The 22,119-nt window shown below is 38.8% G+C and overlaps 2 protein-coding genes across 2 annotated transcripts in view; one reads left to right on the forward strand and one right to left on the reverse strand.

Moving 5' to 3' along the window:
- Positions 1 to 22,119, reverse strand: part of FBXL13 (F-box and leucine rich repeat protein 13) — a 201,303-nt gene that overhangs the window by 101,640 nt on the left and 77,544 nt on the right. Inside the window, exons 9-10 of the mRNA XM_040260768.1 lie at positions 11,417 to 11,469; positions 7,925 to 8,025 (exon numbers count right to left, since the gene is read on the reverse strand). Of these exons, the coding sequence (XP_040116702.1) occupies positions 7,925 to 8,025; positions 11,417 to 11,469 (154 nt within the window). The remainder of the gene's footprint in view (positions 1 to 7,924; positions 8,026 to 11,416; positions 11,470 to 22,119) is intronic.
- LRRC17 (leucine rich repeat containing 17) overlaps positions 1 to 22,119 on the forward strand; it is a 41,131-nt gene that overhangs the window by 10,197 nt on the left and 8,815 nt on the right. The window contains exon 2 of the mRNA XM_040260766.1: positions 13,970 to 14,875. Within this exon, the coding sequence (XP_040116700.1) occupies positions 14,104 to 14,875 (772 nt within the window). The 5' untranslated portion in view covers positions 13,970 to 14,103. The remainder of the gene's footprint in view (positions 1 to 13,969; positions 14,876 to 22,119) is intronic.

Genomic DNA, 22,119 nt, shown 5'->3' on the forward strand with positions numbered 1-22,119 from the left:
GGTGTGCTGCGATTCATGGGGTCGCAAAGAGTCGGACACAACTGAGTGACTGAACTGAACTGAACTGAATCATAAATATGATTACAATATTGAGTACAGACACCAAAAATCAATATTAAAAAGAAAGTTAGATGATAAAAAATCACAGTATGTATTTACATATAGGTGAGTCAAAGTAGAGGAACATCGAGTTCAAGGGAGAATTAGAATGTATTAGATCTCTTGTCAAAGACAGGGGGAGCCAAAGTTAGTGTTTCATTGTGACTTTGATAATTAGAGAAATGCATGATAAAACATGTTTTTAAAAAACATAGAAATAGCCACTAGTTAGATTACACAACAGAATATGCATTTATCTAAATGCATTCAGATTATAGATATAACACATTTTATAACAAAAAGAAAAGATAAGTACAGTGCAGTAACATAAAAATAAATAAAAAACGTAAAGCAAGATGATAAAAATAAGACCATATACTCAGTTTTGACAAGAAATATTAATCTTTTAAACCACTTTCTTAAAAAGGCCAAGAGATTGAAATTTTTTAAAATAGAAGTTAGCTATGTGCTACATGTGAAAGATAAACCTAAAATATAGCAACACAAAGGTTAAAAATTATGGGTATACATAAAGTTATTTCACAAAGCCACAAGCAAAAGAAAACAAAGGTGACTGTGTAAGTAGCATTTTAAAAGAATTTAAGACAAAGAAACATCAACCAGGATAGAAAAATATAATTTTATGTAAACAAGTGCTACAATTTATGGATAGATTGTATGTACAAACATGCTACTTATTAATCCTTATGTTAAATAACATAAAATTTGTTATTTATGTTAAATAACATAAAAATAAATTAATAAAAACTTCATCATAATAGGCAACTACTATAGCACTATGACATTAAGAATTTACACACGTACGTGCATATATACATAGAAATTTTGTTCTCGGAAAGAAACTCTCTTGTTTTAAACATTCATGGATGATTTATTGAAATTGATTATATTAAGTAGTCCACCAAGAAATCTCCATAAATTTCAAAAAGTAGAAATAATTCTGTCCACATTTCTTGACCACAGTATATGAAACTAGAATTTAAAACAAAATTCTCTTCTAAATAATTATTGGGTCAAAGAGGTAAGCAAATATACAACAGTTTGTTCAGAAAAGGAGAACAATACTTAATCATACAAGCTTTGCCTAAGTTCTTTAAAAGTAATTGCATACCTCTGTTTTCTTATTTTAGAAGAAAGTAAGTCAATTAAATCATACAAATGAAAAGTTTAAAAAGATACATGTACATCATATCCAAATCCAAAAGTATTCATTTAGAAAATATAATGAGGGAATCACATTCAGAAAGGATACCATGCACAATGGCAATTTAAAAGACACCACAAAGACTATCTGTATGAATAAAACAAAATTTTGAGACATCTAAGAGCGTTTGCAAAAAGATATTTTTTTGAAGTATACTATGTTCCTGATGGGCTTCCCTGGTGGCTCCTTGGTAAAGAATCTGCCTGCCACTGCGGGAGATGCCGGTTCAGTCCCTGGGTCGGAAGATTCCCCTGGAGGAGGAAGTGGCAACCCACTTCAGTATTCTTGCCTGGGAAATCCGAGGGGCAGTAGGACCTAGTGGACTCCAGCCCATGGGGTTGCAAAAAGTTGGACACAACCAAACGACTGAACAACAAAATGTTCCTGATAGGGAGACTAAATATTGTAAAAATATGACTTAGTTTCTAATTTATTTTATCTTTCATTATTGGCATACTGGTAAATATCTAACAACTTGCTCTTCAAAAACATATATGCATATGTATATATGTTTGCTCTAAAATTATACATCTTACTATTTTTACATCAACTATTTTACATATAAAAGATGAATAGCCCACAAATTACAAATAGTAACATACACAATACTGTTTATTACTGATTTCGTATAACCAGTTGATTCTTACACAATGCCTTCATTCATTGACTTTTGCCAAACTCATAATATAGGTGGTACTTTTGTCTTCTCCTGTGTGTACTCAAAGGAAAAATAAAATTGACCAGTCTGCTATATTTATTTTTACCAAAAAATAGAAGTAAAATTTTAAAAATTGAAGAATGAGTATAATTCCAATACGAGTATATTTATTTATTTTAATGGGTAAAACAAAAGTGAAGAAAAATGTGTGTGTCCAGATTTCACTCAGTCATCAATGATGTGACTTCTTTGCTCAATCAGATAACAGTTTTCAAGTACTGAAAAGATACTTGCTAAACTTTTTGTGCTATTCACCATGTTGCAGCTACAAACATGACATCCCTTTTTTCAGTATTTTGTGGAAGTATAGTTGACTTACTGTGACTTACTGTCTTAATTTCTGCTGTACAGTAAAGTGATTCGTTTATACATATATTTCCATACATTCTTTTTAATATTCTTTTCCGTTATGATTTGTCATTGGATTTGAATATAGTTCTCTGTGCTACACAGTAGGACCTTGCTGTTTATCCATTGTACATATAAACACTTAACTTCTGCTAACCCCAACCTCTCACTCCACCCCTCCCCCTAACTCCCTCCTTCTTGGCAAGCACCAGTCTGTTCTATGTCCATGATTCTGTTTCTGTTTCATAAGTAAGTTCATTGGTGTCGCATTTTAGATTCCACACATAAATGGTATCATATGGTATTTGTCTTTCTCTTTCTGACTTACTTCATTTAGTATGACAATTTCTAGCTCATCCATGTTGCTGCAAATGGCATTATTTCATTCTTTTTTATGATTTTCTATCATGTACGTATCTACCACATTTTCATCCCTTCTTCTGTCGACGGACATTCCAGTTGTTTCCATTGTCTTGGCTATTGTGAATAGTGCTGCTATGAATATAGGGATACATACATCATTTTGAATTATAGCTTTGTCTGAATATATGCGCAGGAATGGATCGTATGGTAGTTCTATTTTTAGTTTTCTGAGGAACCTCCATATTTTTTCCCACAGTGGCTGCACCAACTTGTATTCTCACCAAGAGTGTAAGAGAATACCTTTTTCTCCACACCCTATCCAGCATTTGTTGTTTGTAGACTTTTTAATGATGGCCATTCTGACACGTGTGAGTGAGGTGGTACCTCACTGTCGTTTTGATTTGCATTTGTCTAATAATTAGCAATGTTGAGCAGCTTTTCATGTGCCTATTTGCCATTTGTATCTCTTCCTTACAGAAATGTCTATTTAGATCTTCTGCCAATTTTTCAGTTGGGTTCTTTGATTTCTTGTTGTTGAGTTGAGCTGTCTGTATATTTTGGAAACTAGGCCCTGTCAGTGGCATCATTTGCAAATCTTTTCTCCCATTCTATAGTTTGTAGACACGACACACTTTTAATCTACTGTATTGTTTTCTCCAGTCTAAACAATCAACAGAAAAATAAACTAGGCCCTAATTTTGTATTATTTGCCATTTTCCATGCCATTTTGGCTGATTTCAAGCTAATAATGAGACATCACTGATAATGGAGTTGGGAAGAGATGCACAGAGCAGACTATTTTATAGTATTTTCACCATACAGAATCAATAGACATAAATCACCTCAAGAACATAGATAATAGTAATGTGTACAAAAACATTAGAAGGAGATGAGTTTTTAGTAATACCTATATAAAAACTTTAGATATATAAGGAGATATCACACATCACTTGAGAAAAGTTTTATTCAGTATATGATGCTGCAATAATTGGTTAATTATTTAACAACTCTTTTTTTTAATCACTGAAGTATAGTTAATTTATAATGTTGTGTTAGATCCCAGTGTACGGCAAAGTGATTCAGCGATACATACATGTATACATATATATATATATATATACACACACACACACACACACATGTATATAATATATTCTTTTCCAGACTTTTTCCATTATACGTTATTATAAGATATTGAATATAGTTCCCTGTGCTATACAGTAGGTCCTTGTTGTTTACCTATTTTATATACAGTAGTATGTGTATGCTAATCCCTGACTCTTAATTTCTCTCCCCCCTCCCCTGCTCCGCCCTGCTATCCCCTGGAGTTTGACAATTCTTGATGTGAAAAATAAATATTCTGAGCTCATGGACTGCACACAAACACGCTTTGGGCCACATGGGTTGAGCCTGTTAGATTGTTGTTTCATTTATGTACAGAATAAATTCTAGCTTGATTATAAATTTAAAAACAAATCATAGAAGAAAAAATGTATATCAAATGCCTGGAAGGAGGAAAACTCTCTATTTTTTAAAGACTCACAAGAAATTTAAAAGGAAAAATTTTATAGATTTGACGGAATAGAATATGGCAAGTCAATTAATGAGATAAACAAATATGTCACCACCCTTTTCCTAGGCTTGCACATTTCCAGAAAATGGTTGAAGAGAAAAAATAAGGAAGAATACCACCTAGAATTTTCTGTTTAAGCATCCCTAAAAAGGTCAGTTTTCATTCCAATCCCAAAGAAAGGCAATGCAAAAGAATGCTCAAACTACTACACAATTGCACTCATCTCACATGCTAGTAAAGTAATGCTCAAAATTCTCCAAGCCAGGCTTCAGCAATATGTGAACCGTGAACTTCCTGATGTTCAAGCTGGTTTTAGAAAAGGCAGAGGAACCAGAGATCAAATTGCCAATATCTGCTGGATCATGGAAAAAGCAAGAGAGTTCCAGAAAAATATCTATTTCTGCTTTATTGACTATGCCAAAGCTTTTGACTGTGTGGATCACAATAAATTGTGGAACATTCTGAAAGAGATGGGAATACCAGACCACCTGACCTGCCTCTTGAGAAATCTGTATGCAGGTCAGGAAGCAACAGTTAGAACTGGACATGGAACAACAGACTGCTTCCAAATAGGAAAAGGAGTCCATCAAGGCTGTATATTGTCACCCTGCTTATTTAACTTCTATGCAGAGTACATCATGAGAAACACTGGACTGGAAGAAACACAAGCTGGAATCAAGATTGCTGGGAGAAATATCAATAACCTCAGATATGCAGATGATACCACCCTTATGGCAGAAAGTAAAGAGGAACTAAAAAGCCCCTTGATGAAAGTGAAAGTGTAGAGTGAAAAAGTTGGCTTAAAGCTCAGCATTCAGAAGACGAAGATCAGGGCATCTGGTCCCATCACTTCATGGGAAATAGATGGGGAAACAGTGGAAACAGTGTCAGACTTTATTTTTTGGGCTCCAAAATCACTGCAGATGGTGACTGCAGCCATGAAATTAAAAGACGCTTACTCCTTGGAAGAAAAGTTATGACCAACCTAGATAGCATATTCAAAAGCAGAGACATTACTTTGCCGACTAAGGTCCGTCTAGTCAAGGCTATGCTTTTTCCAGTAGTCATGTATGGATGTGAGAGTTGGACTGTGAAGAAGGCTGAGCACCAAAGAATTGATCCTTTTGAACTGTGGTGTTGGAGAAGACTCTTGAGAGTCCCTTGGACTGCAAGGAGATCCAACCAGTCCATTCTGAAGGAGATCAGCCCTGGGATTTCTTTGGAAGGAATGATGCTAAAGCTCCAGTACTTTGGCCACCTCATGAGAAGAGTTGACTCATTGGAAAAGACTCTGATGCTGGGAGGGATTGGGGGCAGGAGGAGAAGGGGATGACAGAGGATGAGATGGCTGGATGGCATCACGGACTCGATGGACGTGAGTCTGAGTGAACTCCGGGAGTTGGTGATGGACAGGGAGGCCTGGCATGCTGCGATTCATGGGGTTGCATAGAGTCAGACACGACTGAGGGACTGAACTGAACTGAACTGAAATGCCTCATTGTCATTTTTAAAAAGATCTAAAAATAGTTACATTCTCAAAAATGATTCACTCCTTCATAGGAGTTTTTTTTTTTTTTTTTTTTACATGGTCAAAAAGATTTATTCTGTATTCAGTTTGATTTCACATTGGAATGCTCGTGTGTGCATACTAAATCACTTCAGTCGAAATCACTTCAGTCGAATCCAACTCTTTTCGACCTCATGGACTGTGTAGCCCACCAGGCTCCTCTGTCCATGGAATTCTCCAGGCAAGAACACTGGAGCGGGTTGCCATGCCCTCCTCCAGGAGATCCTCCCAACCCATAAATCAAACCCACATCTCCTACATCTCGTCTCCTGCATTGGCAGGCAGGTTCTTTACCACAAGCGCCACTTGGGAAGCCAATGCTCACTTCATACCAAGAAATGTGACCATCTAGATTTGAGTACTCAAGATGCAAGAGATCCAGGTTGGATCGCTACATTGGGAAAATACCCTGGAGAAGAGAACGACAATCCACTCCAGCATTCTTGCCTGGAGAATCCCATGGATGTAGGAGCCTGGCGAGCTACAGTCCGTAGGGTCGCAAAGTACTGGACCTGACCGAAGTGACCTAGCCTGCAGGCACTCATGCACGTACTCAATTCACCTATTTATTTTTTTTTTTTAATTTATTTATTTATTTTTAATTTTTACTTTACAATTCTGTATTGGTTTTGGCATAGATTGACATGAATCCACCACAGGTGTACATGCGTTCCCAAACATGAACCCCCCTCCCACCCCCCTCCCCACAACATCTCTCTGGGTCATCCCCGCGCGTCAGCCCCAAGCGTGTCATATCCTGCATCAGACATAGACTGGTATTTCGATTCTTACATGTTATTATACATGTTTCAATGCCATTCTCCCAAATCATCACACCCTCTCCCTCTCCCTCTGAGTCCAAAAGTCCGCTATACACATCTGTGTCTCTTTTGCTGTCCTGCATACAGGGTCATCATTGCCATCTTCCTAAATTCCATATATATGTGTTAGTATACTGTATTGGTGTTTTTCTTTCTGGCTCACTTCACTCTGTATAATCGGCTCCAGTTTCATCCATCTCATCAGAACTGATTCAAATGTATTCTTTTTAATGGCTGAGTAATACTCCATTGTGTATATGTACCACAGCTTTCTTATCCATTCATCTACTGATGGACATCTAGGTTGTTTCCATGTCCTAGCTATTATAAACAGACATGGAAACAACCTAGATGTCCATCAGTAGATGAATGGATAAGAAAGCTGTGGTACATAGGAGTTTGAAAAATGTTTTGAATCTCTCCCAATATGAGTATATATGCTTTCCTAATTAGTTTTTCCTTGGTGAAAATAAGGAATAATTGAATGATGTAAATTTTGGATATAGTTGAATATCCTGTCAGCTCTTAGTAATGTATTCTTCCATGCCTTCTCCTCCAAAGAAGTGCTAGCTTGTCAACAGTCCATTGGTCAAAAAAAGCCAGCAAATGTTAGGTTTCCTGGAGGTGATGAGGGGGCCCTAGCAGGTAACCGGAGCATGGCAGCAGGGAGCCTGGCGCTGCAGACTTCAGTCCGAGGAAGCAGGATATTGGCTCTCTGTTGTAGAAAAGTCTGAACACTGGGCTAGAATTGAGGGGCCAGGCTTCAAAGTCCAAGAATGAGACCCATCAGGGATTCATGTCAATGTATGGCAAAACCAATACAGAATTGTAAAGTAAAATAAAAAATAAATAAATTTAAAAAAAAAGAGAGAGAGAGAGACAGGCAGAGCTTAACTCGAACTACGGGGCACATTGCTACAAGAGTGACGCCAAAACACCAGCCAAGGCAAAGGATCAGTTAATTATAACTGATAATTTCAGTGGATACCCACTGAAGTGGGTATTCATTTCAATGGATACCCACCAAGAAGGGAGAGCATCGGCACTTGAAAGCAGTGGGACTTGAATGCAGTCTCCTGTTATCAGGATAGGGGTGCCACAGTCGGGGGGTGTTAGTAAAAGGAGCACTGCCTTTGGGGGATACTACAGCAAATCGGGGCCTAGAGGAGCTTAACTATTTTCAGGGTAATACAGATAACACAAGCATTACCTTGGCAGGAGTCTCATTGTCCTGTTGGTGATAACTGTGTTAGATAGATTGAGATACAGGACTCCAGGGCAGCTCTCAGAGATGTATCTCATTGATTCATCCTGCATAACAGTAGAGGGAAGAATCTTATTAAAGTGTAACAGGCTTTGGTATTTCCCCATTATCTATCATCTCTCTCCCTGCCCCCCCAAAAAGTATATGCCGGACTTGATCTCTTCATACTCTTTATTAGTTATAAATCAAATTAAGTAGAAGATTGCTTTGTTTGCAACTTCATTACTCCCTCCCCTTTTCTTTGGGCTTCCCTGGTGGCTCAGAGGGTAAAGCATCTGCCTGTAATGTGGGAGACCTGGGTTCTATCCCTGGGTTGGGAAGATCTCCTGGAGAAGGAAATGGCACCCCACTCCAGTACTCTTGCCTGGAAAATTCCATGGATGGAGGAACCTGGTAGGCTACAGTCCATGGGGTCATAAAGAGTCAGACACGACTGAGCAACTTCACTTCACTGCTCCCTTTCTTTGGAAATAAAGTCCCATTCCATCACAATGACGCTTTAGTAAAATTTGAACCCTTGCCATTCCAACACCATGACAGAAAATTTGAGCTTGTGTCAAAGTGTCAAACAGTCTTGACTCTTTAAATACTTGAAAATGATTGAAAAGGGATCCATTTTTAAACTTATTAAAATCATTCTGAAAGACGGGAGTAGTAAACTCTTTCAACTGGACTTCATTAAAAAGTGAGTCCCTATTCATACACGGATATATATATATATGTTTGTGTGTGGTAAAGTTTCTGTGGTTCCGTTACTGAATATTTAAAACAGCTGAACAGATTTTCACCAAACTTATGATGAGTTTGAGATGGCCTGAATTAGAGGCTGCATACATGTCGGACAGGAAATTTAGTGATGGGGAAACTTAAAGATTCAGTCAGCCCTCCTCCAGAGAGCTGAAAACCAGAACAAGAGAATAGTGTGACTGTGACATGAGAAAGACAGAAAAACAAAGAATGATTTCAATCATGAGCCCTAAACTCACATTTACAAGACAGATGAATTGCAAGCTTGGATTGCAATGCTGCTGCTTCTTGTGTGGGTAACTATTTGTAAAATGTTCTAGAATGAGTAGCAGCAGGTTTGTGTTTATTTAATGATGGTGGATGAGTCTCCAGGAATACTGAAGAGGTCTGCTAGTTTTAAATATCTGTGGTACATTGTCCTAGAAATAGGCCATTACAGGAAGAGGTAAATTGTCACTAGGCTAGCTGATGTGCTTTGGGGAGGGATTCTGCATGGTCAGTATGGCTGCCCCCAACAGCACAAAGGATGGCAAACGTTTAGTTTCAGCAGGACCATCGGTGCTTAATATTCTATTCCTAGCTACTTCTTGGAATTATGAATATTAAAATAACAAAATCCTACAGGTCAAAGCATCTTGCACATGGGATAAGAATTGGTTGATTTAAGGTGCAAACCACACCTTAAAGGGAACACAAGGGTTTTTTAAGGTGTAAAACTGTAGTTCTGCTGTAGAAAAGATTCTGTGTGTCAGTAATGCCTGAGAACAAGTACAGGGCTTTTAATAAACACTGTATTCTTGCCACTGCATTCAAGACGCCAGCGAGGTTTCTAGACATTCCGTCACAGAAATGTAGGATTTGGATATACATGTATAGATTTTTAAAAGTAAACAGTACACTTTTCCCCAACAGGAATGGAGAGAACAAGCATAATGTGTGGCATTATAGTTTAATACAAAGAATCTATCTTCAAAAATATTCATGGTGTCAACTATCAAAGTGACTATGCGCCTGTTGGAAGATTCCGGCAAAAATGCAGATCAAGTGGGACATGGAGGAGGAGAGAAAGCTGGTTTACACCCTTAGGGAAGTAGCCACACAGATGTAACTGTGGGAACCAGCAAGAGGAAGATGTAGGCTTTCTGTAACATGGAATAATCCAATGTTCCTTTGAGATGAGGAAGCAAACCATTCTCTTCATTTTCCTGTCTGAAGGAAATTCAGACTAATTTTGTTTCAACATTTAAAAGAACAAAAGAACTCAAGTTGCAATCCCCAAATACTCGAGCACATAAATGCAAAAACTGTTTCTGTGTTTAACACTGCAAGATGGTCTGTGGAATTTGTCTACAATGCACTCGAATCTTTCTGGATGTAATATATTCATAAGGCAAGCTTCTTAAAAATCAAACCTTTTTGAATAAATGTTACTCAACTCCTTAAATGTAAGCCTGTCTCTTAGTCTTTGTCTCAAAAGGAAAGACAATAGTAAAATGTAGCTGGATAAAATTATCAGCCCTGTATATTATTAGACTAAAACTGGAAAAAAGACTTTGATGTTCACAAATTCAACACAGATGACATTGTTCTGACTTTCCTATTAGGAAGCCAAATTTATAGAATATGATGTTTTTTTTTCAAGCAAGAACTAAAGCTCCCTGAGGGTAAGAATTGGAACCTAATTTATCTTAAATTCCCTATAACACCTCTATTTTATAACATATATGTTCCCTATATATCATATATCTTTAACACAGTAGGTACTAAAAATATGCACATAAAGAATGAAATAGAGTAGAAATCTGAAAAAAGAAACTGTAATGATGAGGCTGGGTAGATAGCAAGAAGGAGCTGATTCATGAAGTCTTTTCACCTGTGCCAAGGTGCATGGACTTCAGTCTGGAACTGGTGACTTATGAGGAGCATGAAGCAATGAGGCTCTTCATTCTGTTCCTCCTATCTCCAAGTGAAGAGCACAGCCTGTGCAAAGGCAGAACAGCAAGAGGAGCTTGGTGCACGCAGCAAAGAAAACATAGCAGGTTGTGGCTGCTGAAACTTAATGTGCAGCAGGACTTAGAAGATGAGACTGGAGAGCGAGGCAGAGGCAAGATCACCAAGGGTCTCCAGAGTACAGTAATTTTAAAGAACTGACTTTATCCCATAGTGTGGATGACAGGCATTTGTATAAATGGTGGAAGATAGTAGTGAAATGGTCAGATCTGCCTTTTAGAAGGAATATCTGTGGTCACGCAGTGGAAGACAGATTGAAAGCAGAGGAAGCCTGGAGGCAGGGACCAGGAAGGAGCTGACTAGGGTTACGTGTTCGTTTCCATCCTCTTGGGCACCACAGTTGACAGCCAGGAAGACTGATAAATTGACCCTGTTGTCTCTGCTGGAGCCCATTTTTTTCTGTCTCACACACACATGACCTTAAACATAAATATAGCTCATTTTTGTGTTATTGTTGAATAGTTTTCACTTTCCAGAGATTCCAACCTTGGGCATATCTATAGGATAAATAATAGCATTATATAAATTGGATAAAATTTCTTGGCAGTGTTTGCTTTCTCCATATTTAATATAAATGAGCATACAGGCATGTGTTTTGGCAGAACCTCTGTGTTATTAGTACTCTAGTGGAGCAAGTCTGAATCCATATAAACAACAGTAAAATAAGCTTCTTATACTCACTGTGAGCGTTGGACAGTCAGAGACATTCAGCTCTTGCAGGTTTTTACAGAAACCTAAATCAAACAAGTTACATATTACTAAAAAACATATTACAAATATTTAAACTTAAAGTTTTTCCACCCTGCATTCAATGCTGTGTATTCATTAGAAAGCAAACCAAAACCCCTGGTAAGTAACTTGTTCTAAGTATATGGTTTCCTTTCCTAGAAAAATGATTTCTTTGGGCTTTAAAATTAAAATATGCTTATTATTGTTTGAGGATTACAAAAGGAAAGGGGATAAGAGAAAAATACTACTTTGTGGGGGAAAACTGTATATACTTAGAGCTTTTTAGCTTCGAAGCTTTTGAAAAAAACCAATTTGGTTTTTTTTGTGGTGTGACATTTTTGTTAATTTGGGAGGTTGTGTTTCCTTTTAACGTTATGAAATTTTTCAAACATACAAAGAAAGTTGAGAGAATTGATGGATTGTACAATGAATATACCCATCACCCATATTCTACAATTCATGTTTTACTATATTTGCTTGATCACATACCCACCTGTACATCCTTCTCTCTATCCCTCAATTCATCTTAATTTCTTATGCATTTTAAAGTAAGTTGCAGACATCGGGACATTTCCCCCAGCAAATACTTCAGCATGAATGTCATGAATAATTCAGCATGCACAGTAATTGACAGAATGTTTATATTTTAGGTTAGATAGCCATAAAGTTTACAAAGAATTTTAGATTGACATGTGGAGAGTCAGAAAGGCCAAGTGCCTGTGAGTTCTGGGACCAGAGACACCTGCCCAGCTTGTGATCTAGAAGGGAAATCAAGACATGTGTGCAAAAAGCTAGACAGCAAAGCGTTACACAATCAGCTCTCTGGGTCTAGACTGGCATGAGTAAGACTCCAAATCTGAGACAGAAGAGAAACAGTGAGGGAACACAAAACAGTGAATGGGAGGAATGCTTGGGGCAAGAGGGGAGAAGGCATTCTAAATGGAGGAGACCCCTACAATCAGGAAAACTCCAGGCAAGGGAGTGATCCTGGCATTCACACTGAGACAATGAATAGAAAACACATCTGTTGCTCATAACCTCAGAGCCCCACAATAATAACAACAGAAATGTTATTAATTACAAATCCATTTTGAACATTTCTTCCTCCTTACAACTATGTCCTAAGTGCAAACCAGAACCAATTTTAGAATTTTAAAAATGAAAAAAATTCTTTAAAATGTGCAGATTTTGGAAGTCATCAGTAATACTGAAGGGAAAAATAGATTCCAAAAAAATAACTATATTTATGAGGTTGTTTATATTTTAAATAGCAGTTACTTGAATTCATGCAATTCAACAAACATTTAACAAGAACCTGCTATGTACTAGAAACCCTGCAGGTGCTGGAAATAACAGCAGTGAACAAAATAGAGAAATATTCCTGTCCTTAGGAAGTTTATATCCTAGTTGCAGAAGAAGGACAATAAACAAAAGAGGCAAAATACTTATTTTGACAGATGGTGATACGTGCTCTGGAGAGAAATAAAACAAGAAATGGATTAGAGAATCACCAGTGAGTGGGAAGGGGTGCTACTTTAAATAGAGCAGCCAGAAAAGGTTTTGCTGAGAAGGTGACATTTGAACCAAGATGTGAAGGAGATGGCAAGGACAGTTGGCGATTTACCCTGAGCATTTCTAGAGGCCACATTTAACATGATTGGTGATTGTGAGACAGCAAAGGAAACAGAAAAATAAGTTCAGCAGAACATTCATTGGAGTCCTACTCTTGTTTGCACATCTCAAAGCTATAAGAAGAATCCCTTTAATTTCTTGAATCCAGTTTCAGTTTTCATAATGCTAAATCCTAACAGTTTAACTGAGTTCTTCCCCTGGACCAGGAACTGTGAAGTATTCATTGCGGAGAGCCTGTTTCATCTTCCCCCAAAATACTAGAGGTATCATCAGTCCCTCTTCACAGATGCTGAAGATGAGATTAAGCAATTAGCCTGAGATCATACGGTTAAGCAAGTAGAAGAGCCGTGATTCACATTCAGAGCCCAAACGTTTAGCCATGAAACCAGGCAAGCAGGAGGGCATGGAGGTTTCTACACCACTTTCTACATGTACCTTTATTATAATAATTGGAATGCCTTTGCCTTAAAATAAAAAATAACTTGAGTTCCATGTCTCCTGGTTTAGAGTTTATGGGAACTTGAATAGAATTTGTATTCTGCTGTTGGGTGAAAATTGTATAAATCTTGATTATGTTGAATTGGTTCGTAGTGTTTTTCAGGTCTACTCTTTCCTTCTACTTTTCTGTCTATTCTATTAATTTTTGAGAGTTTGATATTGAAACCTCAACCAAAAAAATCTTAATTTGCCTACTTAAAAATAGTTGTAATATATAGTGGAACTATATGTAACTTTGCTCTGTATTTTCCAAGTCTCCTGTAAATGTATTATCATACTTTCATAATTTAGAAAAAAAGAAACTTGATAATTTGATTTTATTCATCAGTTGCAGTGTTCACAAAGGTCTCTAATTTTTTTCCTTTTGCAATCTAGGGACTGCTGTACCTCAGCTGGGTCTCATTCTTCCTGAACTGCTTTAGTTAAGATTACCCAAACTTGGATTTCAAAGGAATACTTTTGTTGTTCCATCTGTCACACCAAGTAATTGGGACCAGCTGGATGTCAGGATGCGGGTGGTGACCATCGTAATCCTACTTTTCTTTTGTAAAGCCGCTGAGCTCCGCAAGGCAAGCCCTGGGGGTGCAAGAAACCGAGTGAACCATGGCCGGGCTGGTGGGAGCCGGAAAAGCTCCAACCCGGTCAAACGCTATGCACCAGGCCTCCCCTGTGAAGTGTACACATACCTTCACGAAAAATACTTAGATTGTCAAGAAAGAAAACTAGTTTATGTGCTGCCTGACTGGCCTCAGGATTTGCTGCACATGCTGTTAGCAAGAAACAAAATCCGCATACTGAAGAACAGCATGTTTTCCAAGTTTAAAAAGCTGAAAAGCTTGGATCTACAACAGAATGAGATCTCCAAAATTGAGAGTGAAGCTTTCTTCGGTTTAAATAAACTCACCACTCTCTTACTGCAGCACAACCAGATCAAAGTCTTGACAGAGGAAGTGTTCATTTATACACCTCTCCTGAGCTACCTGCGTCTTTATGACAACCCCTGGCATTGTACTTGTGAGATGGAAACGCTTATTTCAATGCTGCAGATTCCAAGGAATCGGAATTTGGGGAACTATGCCAAGTGTGAAAGCCCACAAGAACTAAAAAATAAAAAACTGAGGCAGATAAAATCTGAACAGTTATGTAATGAAGAAGGAAATGAACAATTGGAGCCAAAACCCCAATTGTCAGGAAAACCCCCAGTCATCAAGACTGAGGTGGACTCTTCTCTTTGCCACAACTACGTATTTCCCATACAGACACTGGACTGCAGAAGAAAAGGTTTGTTAAGTTGCTTACTTTTTCATTTTCGTGGATGATTAAAAATGCTTTTTGAATGTTTTGAATCCCTGCACCCCCACCCCCACCTCATGACTTAGAATTTCTGGTGTCATTTCCACCATGGGAGATTTTAGTGAGGCTCTTGACATATTAGTGAAGACACTCTGAAAGTGTGGTCTGAGCATTGTTAATCTACCCTAGGACAGCAAACAATTTAGTTGTCTCTTTCATTTCTGGCATGGGTTAATAACTTATTTGTAATATTAAATTAAAGCCAGATGTCATTGAATTAGGGTCATATAGAACATGGTATTATTCCCTCCAATTACTGTAAGGTTTTTTTTTTTTTTTTTTTTTTTAAGAACAGAAAGGAAAGGTTAAGATGAACCAAGAGACTCCAGCACGTCTCAAAGAAATTATAGACAGGAATCTGTTAATGTTGAAGAAACAGAAGTCAATTTGTTGATTTATCAGCGAAGTCATGCTCAAGGTTAGATCTCGTCATGACCATATGACACCAAAAGATTTGCTTACGATGACCCTCGGTGAATTTTGATGCTAAAATAGAGCAATTACAGCATTGTAAGCATTTTCCCATGGGAGATGCCATCATGGGATCCTCTAAGTTTGAGAGAAAGTGCTCATTAATTGAGAACCTACTATGCTCCAGGTATTCCACATACATGCTATCCACAGCTGCCAGCAAGGTACTAGTAATATCCCCATCTGTAGAGGGGAGGAGGAGGAGAAAGAGGCTAAGGTACGTTCAGACACTTGCTAGTGGTCTCACAGGTAAGCAGCAAAGCTAAGTCCACCTGAGCCTGCTGGCATCCAGAATTAATCTGCTGCTGCTGCTGCTAAGTCACTTCAGTTGTGCCCGACTCTGTGTGACCCCACAGACGGCAGCCCACCAGGCTCCTCCGTCCATGGGATTTTCCAGGCAAGAATACTGGAGTGGGGTGCCATCGCCTTCTCCAAGAATTAATGTAATCATGTTCAAACAAGCTGCTGAACAAGGGAAGCATTAAAGAATTTGAGGAAAGTTGGTACACATAGTTTCTCTGTAGCCAGATTGGGTGGAATTTCCCTAACACTGTTACAGTAAGTACTTGGTGCTTCATGCCAAAGAACATGTTTTACTAGGATTTTCTTTGTAATGCTTAAAAACTTGAATTATATATTTAAAAAAACTATTACAAAGCTACTATTCCTAGACTTGAGTTAGAAAATTGCTTGATATTGCTGAGGTTCTATCCTTAAGCTAAAGTTCATTTGCACTTGCTATAACAGGGAAAATAGAGTTAAACTCATTAATTATCTGAGAAAAAATGCCATCAAAACAAAATTGAAGATTTCTACAACTAGACCACACTGTAATTTAAGAAAAGATAACACAGTAGGAAAGAACATTTTTTTTTTACTGTTTTTCTACCCTTAGGCTATTCCCGCTCTAGTGAGTCTATTTCTGCCTTTGTCTTTGTTTCCATAATATTTTTGTCTCTTGGCAAAAATCAACTTAGAAAAATACAAATTTATTTTTATTGCTTTCCTTCCTCAAGTGATTGTTGTCTAAACACAACCTTTCAGATATGCCCCATAAATTCATTACCCTTGCTTTAGAAACACATATTATTTACTGGAAAGCAAAGTTTCATGACATGCACAGTTAGTACATATCATTCAGGTTCATACACTAAAGACAACTTAAGTTCTTCCACATATTAATAACGATGTAAATCAGAGCCTATACTTTTTAGATTATAAAATGAAGAGTAATTTTTACTTTTAATATCATCAATATAAATCTCTCTCACTATGGTTGATATCACTCTATTGATTCAGCTGATCATTTACTTTTCATTTTTTATTATATTGTTGATTCCCATAAGTTTAAAGTCAAGAATCTTGTCTTTTAAATTCCCTTTGGTAGTGCCTGGCACAGAGCCATGTTCTTTAGATTGATGGCAATAATTGACCTGCTTCCTTTGCTCTTACAAAGCAGTAATTTAAGTAACTTTTAAAAATAAAAATACATAGAAATTTAAAATCATGACTAGAATTCAAGTATGACAATCTGAATTTTATCCATTGTAGTTTTCCTTATTCTGTTCTACAAATAGATAATAAATCTCAACTACTGAGAATGAATGTTCAGCAGTGTTCATCTCTTAACTCTCTGCCAGAATATAGCAATATTTTTGATTGTGTTCCACATGTTGGACACCATGTAGGATCTCTCTTTTTTTTTTTTTTAAGTTGCTCAGTTGTATCCAACTCTTTGCAGCCCCATGGACCGTAACCTGCCAGGCTCCTTTGTCCATGGAATTCTCCAGGCAAGAATACTGGAGTGGGAAGCTGTTTCCTTCTCCAGGGGATCTTCCCAATCCAGGGATCAAACCCAGGTCTCCCATATTGCAGGCAGATTTTTTACCATCTGAGCCACCAGGGAAGCCCTAAAGAAGTCAAGAGTGGAACTAGCAGTGGTAATTATGAGAAGGAGACCTGGTTTCTGTCCCTGGCTTGGGAAATTCCTCTGGAGGAGGGCATGGCAACCCATTCCAGTATTCTTGCCTGGAAAATCCCATGGACAGAGTAGCTATAGTCCATGGAGTCACAAACAATCAGACATGACTGAAGCGACTGAGCACACACACACATTTACTCCTCACAACCTTAAAAGAAATACTAGCATTATCATTTTAGGAAGAAAGAAGCTGAGGAGCAGAGAAGTTGCCCTCTAAGGTCACGTAGGTAGTCCCTAAGTATGTCCCAAGCCATTGGTCACCATGTTGCTGTTGCTACTGCTGCTAAGTCGCTTCAGTCGTGTCCGACTCTGTGCAACACCATAGATGGCAGCCCACCAGGCTCCCCCATCCCTGGGATTCTCCAGGCAAGAACACTGGAGTGGGTTGCCATTGCCTTCTCCAGTGCATGAAAGTGAGAAGTCAAAGTGAAGTCACTCAGTTGTGTCCGACTCAGCGACCCCGTGGACTGCAGCCTACCAGGCTTCTCCATCAATGGGATTTTCCAGGCAAGAGTACTGGAGTGGGGTGCCATTGCCTTCTCCAATTGGTCACCATACAAGTCACCATATACCCTCACCTTCTAGATTCGGGGTATGCCTGTTAACCAAGAAGACTTTATAAAAGCCTTCTGGGTGCTTCCTCCCAGTATTGACTGTCCTCAGGCTCTGTACAACACATCAAGGAACCTGAATACAGATTCCCCTACCTTGGGAGTTATACCTTCCCCAACCAACGGATGATGAGCCAGATGGTGTGCGTAGGGTACCTAATACATACCAGTTTGACCACATAGACCTCAAAGATTACTATTTTTGCCTTAAACATCTGACAACAAGAAAAAGAAATAATAGCTCTATTTACTGGGAGACAGGCACTTTGCCAACAAAACTTAGTCTTTCAAAGGGAATAAATGTGAGATTAGTTAAAAGGCATATTTATGCCTTATTGAGATGGATGGATTTAGCAAAAATATATGAAAGTAAGTTTTAAAAACTGCTTTTTAGCTTCACACTTACCAGAATAATTTGCTATTTTTAAGGATTCATTTTCCTGCTAAGATTAGGGCTGGGGAGAATTATGACCAAAAATTGCTCCCAGCTGCCTCCGAAGTTAATTTCACTATTAGTTTGAAGAGTAATTAGGAATCTTTAATTCGCAATAGACTAAGGTCATTTATGTCTCTTTACCTACCATTACCAAAACTTCAGAGTAGTTCTGACATTGCTGACAATCAAGATAGCCTACTAAATGGGAAATTACATGGAAAAAATCCCAGTTTCCTCCTCAAAATCAGCAAGGTTTTGGTGAGAGGAGAGGCAATGCTTGTCAGGGGTGATAATGAAGTACATTTGGTATTTATTGAAGGTTTACCAAAATTTATTGGATAGCAGCAAATAACCATGTGGTGCCTGGTCTAGAAATGGGGGCATTGACCAAATTTGACTTCTGGTCTTGGGATGTTTATATAATCTTTATCAAAGGCAACCATATTTCACATCAGTATTTGCAATTGTCATTTAAGTTTAAGGTTAAAAACAAAGGACTGTTTTTACTCATCAGTACAACAAATAAGACTTTTCCATGTGTTCTAAGCCTACTGGTAGAGGCTTTGGTTTGCCTTTAGTGGTATTACTTGTGGATCCTATTTTTACCCAGGGCTGCTGGTAACAATGCCAAAGTTGGTTCTGCAATTCATATTCCTCTTCCACAGGTCTGCCACAATGGTTAAGCTGGGTTTCAGGGTGTTCTCATAAACATTTTTTCTACCCATTTATTTGTGGTAAACCCACTTTAGCTTTGGAGAAGGCAATGGCACCCCACTCCAGTACGCTTGCCTGGAAAATCCCATGGATGGAGGAGCCTTGTAGGCTGCAGTCCATGGGGTCACTAAGAGTTGGACACGACTGAGCGACTTCCCTTTCACTTTTCACTTTCATGCATTGGAGAAGGAAATGGCAACCCACTCCGGTGTTCTTGGCTGGAGAATCCCAGGGACGGGGGAGCCTGGTGGGCTGCCGTCTATGGGGTCGCACAGGGTTGCACACGACTGAAGCGACACAGCAGCAGCAGCAGCAGCAGCAGCAACACTGTAGCTTGTTCTACAGTGGTTGCTTGGAAGGTCTTTGTCATTCACTCTCATGCCCAACCCAGCAGATGTTGGTTCAGCAAGCAAATCCTGATAAATAAGCTGCTTTCCAGAGCCTGCTGCTGCTGCTGCTGCTAAGTCGCTTCAGTCGTGTCTGACTCTATGCGACCCCAGAGACGGCAGCCCACTAGGCTCCTCTGTCCTTGGGATTCTCCAGGCAAGAACACTGGAGTGGGTTGCCATTTCCTTCTCCAATGCATGGAAGTGAAAAGTGAAAGTGAAGTCGCTCAGTTGTGTCTGACTCTTAGCGACCCCATGGACTGCAGCCTACCAGGCTCCTCCATCCATGGGATTTTCCAGGCAAGAGTACTGGAGTGGGGTGCCATTGCCTTCTTCCGGAGCCTAGAAGATACTAACTCTGCTGGCAAGGAAGACCTCAGCCCTTAATGGCTTTGTAGGGTTTTGGTGAGGACTTGGGCTTTTATTCAAAGTGAGATGAGAAACAAAGGATTCTGCCATCTGGTAAAATGACAGATCTGACTTATGTTTTAAAGTCATGTGGACTTAGGACAATATTGGGATAATCCAGACAAGAGGTGATGGTGGCTTAGACTAATGTGGTCACAGTGAGGGAAGAGAGGGGAGGTGGGATCCTGGATATTTTGAAATAAAACTTTATTCCTCTTTTAAAAATCTGAGAAAATGCCACAACCATTCATTGCCAATAATTATTCTAAATGCTAGATGTCAAGAAATTATTTCTTCTGCCTGCCCTCAAGTGTTCTCTGTGGTTTTCAGTTCTTCCTAGGATCTCCATCTCCTTGTTTACATGGAGTTTATAAGAGAGAATGTAGCTCTCCAGTCAGGGTCTTGCTGGTCCTAAAGAAAGATATTACCTCAGTATTTCAACATTATAATAAGTTCAAATCTTAAAATCTTTCACATTTCTATGTGTTGGCAGACACAGCTCTAGGTCAAATGAGACAGTATCTTATCAGAGGATGAAAATAAAGTCAATCCAAATTTTCAAAGCACTTTTACTATAAGAGGGCTCAATATTCTTATGGTTTCCCTGGTGGCTCAGATGGTAAAGAATCTGTCTACAATGCAGGAGACCTAGGTTCGATTTCTGGGTTGGGAAGATTCCCCTGGAGAAGACAATGGCAACTCACTCCAGGATTCTTGCCTGGAGAATTCCATGGACAAAAAGCCTGGCTGGTTACAGCCCATGGGGTCGCAAAGAGTAGGACATGATTGAGCAACTAACACTTTCACTTTCATACTTTCAATATTGCTGAATCATTTGGGGCTTCAAAATCACTGCAGATGGTATCTGCAGCCATGAAATTAGAAGACACTTGCTCCTTGGAAGAAAAGCTATGACCAATCTAGACAGCATATTAAAAAGCAGAGACATTACTTTGCCAACAAAGGTCCATCTAGTCAAAGCTATGGTTTTCCCAGTAGTCATGTATGGATGTGAAATTTGGACTATAAAGAAAGCTGAGCGTCAAAGAATTGATCCTTTTGAACTGTGGTGTTGGAGAAGACTCTTGAGAGTCCCTTGGACTGCAAGGAAATTGAACCAGTCCATCCTCAAGGAAATCAGTCCTGAATATTCATTGGAAGGCCTGATGCTGAAGCTGAAGTTCCAATACTTTGGCCACCTGATGCAAAGGAATGACTCATTTGAAAAGACTCTGATGCTGGGAGGGATTGGGGGCAGGAGGAGAAGGGGACGACAAAGGCTGAGATGGGTGGATGGCATTATCAATGGACATGAGTTTGAGCAAGCTTCGGGAGTTGGTGATGGACAGAGAAACCTGGCGTGCTGTAGTCTATGGGGTCACAAAGAGTGGGACACTACTGAGCAAATGAACTGAAACACAACATATTTAACGAGCTCATTGTTTCCCATGCGTAATTAGATAACTAACTTTGTTGCTGCCTAAAAACTACCCCAAACCCTAGCAGCTTAAAACAACACACTTTATTATTTCACAGTTTCTGTAGGTCAGGAAGCCAGACATGGGTTATCTAAGTCCACTGCTTCAGGATCTCTCACGAGGCTGCAATAAGGTGTTGACCAGGGCTTGGTGCTGTGGTCTCATCTGAAGGCTCAACTGGAAAAGCATCTTCTTCCAAGCTCATATGGCTTGGCAGGATTCAGTTCTTTAAGGACTGAGGACCTGAGTTCCTTGCTGGCTGTCAGCCAGAGGCTGCCCTTAATTACTTGCCATGTAAGCCTTTCCAACATGGCACCTTGCTTCATCAAAGCCACCAAAAGAGAGTCTGCTAGCCTGACAGAAGTCACAATTACTTAAAACCTAATTATGAAAGTGACATCCTATCATATTTGCTACATTCTATTGTTAGAAGCAAGTCACTAGGTTCAGCCCATACTTAGGGAGAAGAGTTTACACAAGAACATGAATATCAGTAGAAGGATTGTTGGGTGCCATTTTAGAGGCTGGCTTATTTATTTGTGATTAGACATTGTTCTAAACCTCCTTCATGAAGCTTTCATGGCTAGGAGGGTACAAAAATTAAAAAAAATCAATAAGATGTACACTGTGTCTGATGTTGCTATCTACTATTGAAAAAAAAAAAACAGAAATAGTATTATTACTGTT

This window comes from Oryx dammah, unplaced genomic scaffold (genome assembly GCF_014754425.2).
Source record: "Oryx dammah isolate SB20612 unplaced genomic scaffold, SCBI_Odam_1.1 HiC_scaffold_18, whole genome shotgun sequence".
In the NCBI taxonomy this organism is placed as follows: Eukaryota; Metazoa; Chordata; class Mammalia; order Artiodactyla; family Bovidae; genus Oryx; species Oryx dammah.